The sequence below is a fragment of the Dioscorea cayenensis genome, chromosome 19, assembly GCF_009730915.1.
Source record: "Dioscorea cayenensis subsp. rotundata cultivar TDr96_F1 chromosome 19, TDr96_F1_v2_PseudoChromosome.rev07_lg8_w22 25.fasta, whole genome shotgun sequence".
In the NCBI taxonomy this organism is placed as follows: Eukaryota; Viridiplantae; Streptophyta; class Magnoliopsida; order Dioscoreales; family Dioscoreaceae; genus Dioscorea; species Dioscorea cayenensis.
The window spans coordinates 19,738,689-19,746,953 of record NC_052489.1 but is presented as its reverse complement, the minus strand read 5'-3'; the positions used below and the strand labels follow the sequence as shown (position 1 = coordinate 19,746,953).

At 34.5% G+C, this 8,265-nt stretch overlaps 1 protein-coding gene across 2 annotated transcripts; it reads left to right on the top strand.

Moving 5' to 3' along the window:
- The first annotated feature begins 980 nt into the window (after window positions 1-980).
- Window positions 981-7,183, top strand: LOC120249980 (nucleolar complex protein 2 homolog). Of its 2 annotated transcripts, none has more exons than XM_039258700.1 (13): window positions 981-1,137; window positions 1,249-1,306; window positions 1,396-1,487; window positions 2,678-2,749; window positions 2,840-3,349; window positions 3,643-3,957; window positions 4,077-4,145; window positions 5,190-5,519; window positions 5,596-5,802; window positions 5,890-5,976; window positions 6,061-6,155; window positions 6,362-6,523; window positions 6,605-7,183. In XM_039258700.1, the coding sequence occupies exons 1-13, from the start codon at window positions 1,105-1,107 to the stop codon at window positions 6,897-6,899; spliced, it is 2,325 nt and encodes a 774-aa protein (XP_039114634.1). In that variant the 5' UTR covers window positions 981-1,104; the 3' UTR covers window positions 6,900-7,183. The 2 variants fall into 2 exon arrangements, with proteins under 2 accessions (XP_039114634.1, XP_039114633.1); XM_039258699.1 differs by having other exon boundaries at window positions 1,246-1,306.
- The last annotated feature ends 1,082 nt before the right edge of the window (window positions 7,184-8,265 follow it).

Below are 8,265 nucleotides of genomic sequence, written 5' to 3'. Positions count from 1 at the left end.
ATTACAGAAACATGTACTTTTGCATTTGGCCTATATGTAAATTTCGGCAAATATTATAAATTAAAAAATATCACCGACATTTTCTGAAATCTAACTAAAATATGCAAGATATTGTTTCAATAACAATATTTAAATTTGCAATTAACACATTAGTAATGACCTAATTACATATTTTTATTTTTAGAGTAAAATAGATGAATTACTAATTTATTAAAAAAAACACTGAAGTGACAGTGGACGAATCATTGTTTATACCTGAAGCGGGATTTGAACACCAAAACCAGTGTAAGATTCCCAAGTCTTCACACTGCTAATAATAATAATAATAATAATAATAATAATAATAACATATAAAACTTATTATTTGGCTCTTTGGTTTTTACTTTTTAGAGTAGCGATACACCTAAAGGGCCTAAGAATGATGTTTTATTGGCTGTTTGGGTACTTATTTTAGAGTATAAAATTATGACATAATATAGATATCATGGCATAAAAAAATATTTTTTTTTTCAGTAAAAGGGAATATTTTCTCATTATAAAAAGTCTCTTTTTTTATCGAGCTTTCAGCCACAGTTCACTGGTGACACACCGATGATCCACCAGCAGTCCGGCCGGCCTTCGGTGGTCGGCCACCAATACACCGGCAGTCCGATTGTCGATTGACCTGTTTCCGTAATTTTTTTTATTTTAATAACCGCTTATTCTGTAAAAATAAAATATGTCATAATTTCTGTGATAATCACTTGCATTTTCTACATATTGTGCCATATATTTTTTTTATTTTGCATCATAACCCCAGCCCAAACACTTTTGCATAAAAACCCAAATGTTTGTAAAAATTAGCTAATGGTTGTTATGATTATTGATGGAGGGTGTCTTTGTTAATATCCTAAACTTATATCATTTTTGTAGAAAAGTCCAGTCTTTATTAAAAATTTATATTATATTACTTTTTAAGCGTTTCCTGTTTTAAAGCGCGAGAACCGAATCCCTAGCGTTCTTCTCCTTCTACTCCCGCCTTCGGCCACCCAGGGCCGCCGCCGCCACATTCTCTTGGAATTCGGACGGGCAGAGATCATCACTTAGTTTCCAGTGATCACATCAATGGGCACAAATCGGAAGAGACGTCGCAACATGGTTAGCCTTTGTACTGTTCCCGCTTTTGGAATCGATGCAAAATTGGTGTTTGATTGATTTTTATTTTTATTTTATTTTTTTGTGTGTTTATGTGTTTTTTTAAATCAGAAGGTAGATGATGAGGTTTTGGAGGATTCCAGTACAATCATGTCTGATGCTGAGGGCTCAGGTATTTCTATGAGACTTTTACGTTTGTTTTTTGTTTTTTTTTTTACTTGCATGTTGTAGTTAACTTGAGTTTCATGTTTTTGGTTGTAGTTGGGAGCGATCTCATGGAGGAAGAGGCTAATTTTTCCACTAAAGTTAAGGCTAAAGAGCACAAGGAGGAGTTACATAGGCTTCAGGAAAAGGTTGGGATGCTTTTTTTTTTTTCTTATGCTATAAAAGAAAGTTTTTTTTTTCTTCGTTTTTTTCTTCTTTATGTTGAATGTTGTTTTGGTTGTTTATGTTGGCAATTCCTTTGTACAAGGCTAACTAGGCAGTATCTACATTAACACTACGTATTTTTTTGCTGGTCTGGTGGAAGGGAATACAATGAAATAGGTAAGCATGCTTCTTGGGGCTCTGTACTGAATTTTATGGTCTGAAAATTCTTGGGAGTTAAAATGGTGTTATAATTTGATTTTAGGTGGCTTTCTTGAGCCATGATTGTGTTAAATTCTTGGTTCAGCAATGTGTGTGCCATTTTCTTGATGGCTCATGGAGGGAGTAATCCTGCCAGAATGATATCTGGGAGGTTTGGGGTAACCAGAGTAGGACAATTTTTGGGATCTTATGTTAAGGTGCCTAGGTTATGTTTAGGTGATAAAGGTCTTTTACCTGTTTACTTGTTCACAAATTATTACATCAGAAACTTTGATGGTAAAACAAATACCCATAGCCTTTGATTTTTCTGATACTGCTTTCTTCTTTACAAATGTTTCGAGTTGAGCAAATTGGCATGTTTTGCAAAGTGATGGTATTGTGAGAATGAAGAAGGAATACAGTTGATATAAATTCATTCTTGTCAAAACAAAGTCATTATCAGTATGGAATATTTTTTTTTCCCCTTGTAAATAGACATCTGTGGTCTCATACATAATTTTCTTTAAATACCTGTATTTCCCTTATACTTTGTCTTTGGATGCCACTTGTCTTCATAGTGATGCCAGGAATGTTATACTGGAGTTCTTATGTTTTGCTTGAGAAGCCATTTATTGCTTACTTTCATTGAACCTAATATCCATGTTCTATTTCCTGATTTCTCATGTGATGCTTAAGCGATTGAACAAAATTTAATCCATGCAGATGAGGCTCAGTTGCTGCAAGAAAATGGAGATTTTAATCATAATACTAATGTCTCAATAATTTATAATTTCATTTCCATTTTATTTTGATTTGAGGCAATTTTATTTTCTCCTGCCTTTCTTTCCTATCTATTAATACACTACTATGCTACATATGTTTGTCTTGAAAGTTTTTGGAGTAAATGTCTGGGTAAGTCATTTTTAGTAAAGTACTGTGCAATTTTTAGATATTAATAACATATCTGTTCCTGCAGGACCCTGAGTTTTATCAGTATTTGAAGGATTTTGATAAGGAACTTCTAGATTTCAATGACGAAGAATTTGATGTAAGTATATTTTGTATTCCAGTGGCTATTACTTGGGATAAAATTATATATATTATATAAACTAACATCTTTGTTATTTGCCTTTTTTAGGATGATGAAGGAATTGATGTGGAAGATGCAGAACATCCATCAGATGATATACAGAAGCCACTAGCCAAGGCTATTACATCTGAAATGATTGACACCTGGTGCAAGGCTGTGAAAGATGGAAAGCTTGGTGGAGTTCGTTCGATGCTGCGAGCTTTCAGGACTGCATGCCATTATGGTGATGATGGTGAAAAGGATTCTTCGCAATTGAATATTATATCCAGCTCTGTATTTAATAAAATAATGGTGTTTGTCTTAAATGAGATGGATGGAGTTCTCCGTGGGTTGCTGAAGGCCCCAGGTTCTGGTGGAAAGAAGGAAACAATTTTAGAACTAACCAGCACTCCATTGTGGAAAAAGCATGGAAACTTGATGAGGATATATCTTGGCAATGCTCTTCATATATTAAACCAAATGACAGATGAGCAAATGATCTCATTCACCTTGAAACGGGTCAAGGCATCAGCTGTCTTTTTGGCTGCATTCCCCAGTCTTTTGAGGAAGTACATTAAGGTAAAAAGATACCCTGTTCAATAATAAAGAAGATTTGTGAAGTTGTTCTCCAACATAATCTTTGGGGGCTTTTTTTATAAAAAAATCCTCATACAATTGTTTCAAAATTTATTTTAGTATTTATTTCACCTTCCTGTTATGTAACTTATTTCCATTTTCAATTACAAAACGATATGCAGCCATTGAACTTTACATATGCTATGTCAATTACATGCATCACATATGATTCTTCAGCCTTTTATTTTGCTTAACAAATGTATTATTGGGTATTTTTTCCCCTGTTTCGATTGTAGGTTTCACTTCACACCTGGGGGACTGGCAGAGGTGCCCTTCCAGTTGTTTCATTTCTTCTGCTGAGAGACTTGTGTGTTCGCATTAGTACAGATTGCCTTGATACATGTCTTAAAGGCGTGTACAAGGCTTATGTTTTAAATTGTAAATTATCCAAATCTGCAAGCAGATCAAATTTGCAGCATATTTATTTTCTTGGGAACTGTATCACTGAGCTATACGGTATCGATCCGCCTAGTGCATATCAGCATGCGTTTGTCTTTATTCGCCAATTAGCAACCATTTTACGTGGTGCAGTTACAGAAAGGGGGCCCAAGGTACCGGCCTTACTATTATTCTTTAATTGTTATTGGTGGGCCATTTAGTCTTCTTGTTTTCTGTATGAGTTATAACTTTGTTATGTGTGGGTTAATCTTCTATATTTGCCTTTGGGTAGGCGGTGAAGGACAAAAAGAAAGGGAAAAAACAGCAAGAAAGTAGCAAGAGTACAAAGAAACCAAGTGATGTAAGTCTTGCTATGTATCTAAGAAACTTCTTTTACCTTTGTTTATTTTTTCTATTTGCAATAGATATTTCAACAATCTTTGCACTATCAACCACTAATTTTGGCTTAGGTTATGGTTGTTTATGTCTAATAGCACAAGAAGGGTGAATATGCACTCTTGATTTGTCTGCTTTGCACGCTCTTGTTTATGAGAGACATGAAATGATATTGTATGTTCCTAACTATCCAATTCACTGAAAATCTAGATAAGAACTAAGAATCTCCTCCACTGCAAGACAATAAAACTAGTAATCAATCAATTTATTTGGTGACCCATTTTCTTTACCAAGATTTCAGCTTCAAGATGATATTTTCCTGTTTCTTGCTATTGTACATGTTGTAACCTTCATTAAGCATATTTTAAATCAGGATTTGACTGCTTTGAACATTCTTTATTTTGAGATATGAAATGTCAAATTTCAGTCCGTCCTGTTCACTATAACCCTGAATAAGAATTGAGGTCCACCTCCACTGAGAAGCTAAAAACTAATGACTGATGAACTAGTTTTCTCAGCACCTTTTCTTTTCCAAGTTGTTTTATCTTCAAGATAATCTGTTTCCGTTTATTATGATTGTACATGTTGTAGCTTTTATCATCAAATATCTTTTAATTCATTATGTATAAATCCATGATGAATTGAATCTAGACATGAAAACATGGCTGGCGACTTCATAGGCTTAACGGGTTGGCTGTCAGCTTGACATAGCTCTTCATTATGGGTTACTCCTCACAGTAGCTGAATATGCTATACAAAGTGAAAGCAGCATAATATTATCCACCTTGAAACTCTACGCTGCCTCCACTGTAGGCAAGGATCAATAAGGGCTCTATTATTTTATATATTTACTCAGCAATACATGTATGCTTGTTTTTCATATGGAATATTCCATGTATACATACAAGTGTATTTGTTTAATAGGTTAATAGTAAATATAGCAGGTTGCTCTAATTTTCTGCGGTACCCATGACAATGATCCCAAAACTACTATTTTTCTGATGTGCAGAAAGCATATCAGAAAGTGTTTGATTGGCAGTTCATTTGCTGCCTTGAGCTTTGGACTAGTGTCATCTGTGCGTACAATTCAGAAGCTGATTTTAGGCCTCTTGCATACCCACTTACTCAGATCATTTCTGGAGTGGCTTGCTTGGTTCCCACAGCACGTTATTTCCCAGTTAGGATACGATGCATAAAAATGCTCAATCGTTTAGCTGCAGCCACAGGCACCTTTATTCCTGTGTCTTCACTCTTACTGGATATGTTGGAAATGAAAGAATTGAATAGTCCTACTACTGGAGGCATTGGCAAAGCAGTCAATTTCCTTGGTGTTAAACAGGTAGACTTTGTTCTAGTCATTATTTTCGCTGGGTGGTGCTGTTATTATTAAATCCCATGTACAACTTTTGTTGCAGTTGGACAAGACCACATTAAAGACACGAGCATTTCAGGAGGCATGTGTATTCTCTATAGTTGAAGAACTCACTGAACATTTAGCTCAGTGGAGCTACTCTGTAGCCTTTTTTGAGCTGTCATTTATCCCACTAGTTCGGCTTCGCAACTTTTGTAAATCCACAAAAGTTGATAAATTTCGAAGAGAAATAAAGGAGCTCATACGGGAGGTGACGTAGAATGCATTTTTCTACATTTGGTAAATTGTGGGACCAAAATAAAAGATTACCCTCTGGGTGCCTCTTTTTCATGTGCAGATTGAGGCCAATTTGAACTTCACAAATTCAAAGCGCATGAATATTGAGTTCTCTCCTGATGATCCTGCTGTAGAATCATTCCTCAAGGTATGTGCTTTTTTGTTGTTCATTCTTTTCCTTGTCTTTATTTGATGTCTATTATGGAGAGGTATTAGATATATTTCATTATAGATTGAGAAAGAGTCAGGGTCAAGCCCGCTCTCAACATATGCTGCTAATATACGACTTAAAGCACAACAGAGGAGTGATGCAATGGCAGAATCCAGGTCCTCTCTTTTTATTCCTATCATTGATTATCCATCCCATGATTGTGAATTATTTTAGCATTGCCATTTTGGTTGCGTGATAGTTTGTTGAGTTCCTTGAAATTCTTCATTCCTAGACAAATGCATGCTTTCAACCCAATCTCCTTAGTCTCTTGCTTTCTATCAAGTAAGACCTGTCAAAATAAACTCGATTCTGTTACTTTCAGTGTTATTGTGGGAGCAGAATCTTCTGTATTTGGCAGTAGAAAGACTCAGAATGAAGACGACGACGATGAAGATGATGATGATGATGATGATGAAGAAGAAGGGGATGTTGAAGAGGGTGCTGCTGTTTTTAGTTCATCTTGGATGCCTGAAAAGAAACCCAAGTATGGTACCCTTTTCATTTTTATATGCATATACTCAAACGCAATTATAATTTCCAGATGTGATACAATTTGCAATTCCAGGATTAAAGAGGAAAAATCTAAACCTTCAAAGAAGAGGCAGCATGACGAGGATCATGATGATGGTGGTGTTGCAGATTCAGATGAGGATATAGTGGAGGATCTAGTGCTCAGTTCAGATGATGATGATGATGATGATGATGATGATGATGATGATGGCAGTGATTCTCCTGCTGAAGAGGACAGAAATGGCTCAAAGAAAATGCTAAAACACGAGAAAAATAAGCAAACAGCGAGCAAGTCGAGAAGAAGACACAAGCCACGGCATAAGAAGAGGAAAAAAGGTGCAAAACCTTGATTTGCAGAAACATCAAATCACAGAAGATCAGACTGCATTCCTTCTCACTTGGCGCATCATTTGAGGACCATGCACTTCACCCAGGTGAATTGTTTTCAAACTTATTTTTGACACCCTATTATGATTTAGTATTTGTTAGAAGACTTCGAGTATAATCTTTTACGTTTATCTGTCAACAAAAATAGCAAAATCACTTCCTTTTTTTGTGCATTATGATCTTTTGCTCATCCAAATGTCATCATTTTTGGGATATATAATGTTAAGAAATATTTTTCACTACATTTTATTTGTCATATATGGAATGCAGTATGGCCATTAGTTCTTAATCTGTGGACATTGTCCATCAGTGTTTAGTCCGAACACTCGATTTACTGATGATAGATCTTATTCTGCTTTTCAGGCTTGACCTAAGCATCGCTGTTTTAAGTTCTGCTGATGCAAACTTTCCTTAATCTGTTGATAATGGATAGTTTTGTGTAGTCTATCTTTTCCAAATGAAGCATATGTCCAAAGATGAACTTTTGACTGCTATGAAAATTGAAAAATACTTGGATAACATGAAAACACTAGTAAGTAATATTGCAATGAAGTGGGAATGTAGGATAACATGCCACTTCCATTAGAAGGTTGCAGGTCAGTCTCTTCTGATAACATTTATGAAGGTCAAGTTTATTAAACATATTGTCATTTTTCCCCAGTTTCAAGAATTTAGGTAGAGTTAAATAATTCCTTAGGATTTAAGTGGTAATTGAGTGAGGAATTTGAAAATTTTATACAAGATTTCATACATCTTGTGTGGTGTTTTGTATGGAGAGTATATAATTTGGGTAAGTTGGGTTTGAAGTTGGATTGTTTGAATTTGTTTGAAGGGAAATTTCAAATGAGATTTAGTTGATTTTGATTTAGCCAAGGATAATTTTGGAATTAAAAAAAAAAAAGTTCATAGCATTATGTATATTATAAAAAAAAAAAGCAATTAGCATAAATAGCTTAATGATAATTTTAGCAATTTGGCATTAATGCTACTTGTTTTTCTTTTTTAATGAAAAAGTCTCTTTGAACGAAATGGATTTTAAAAGAATTGCAATAGGTAGAAACCGGTGTTTCAAGCACCAGCCTTTACTTAGTAAACTTTTTTTTATTTATATAGATTTACTTTAATTAATAATAAGTTCAATGTTTTAAGATGTTAATAATGGGTATTTATTAAGCATCTAATTGATGTTACAAGATAATATAATAAAAGAAAATGAGACAGTTTTTCAAATAATTTATAAATTATGTGTTACTTTTTATGAATTCCATCAACTATCAAATCTTCTCTTCTCTCTGTTAATGTGGTCTGTAAACTATGTAAAAAAAAAAA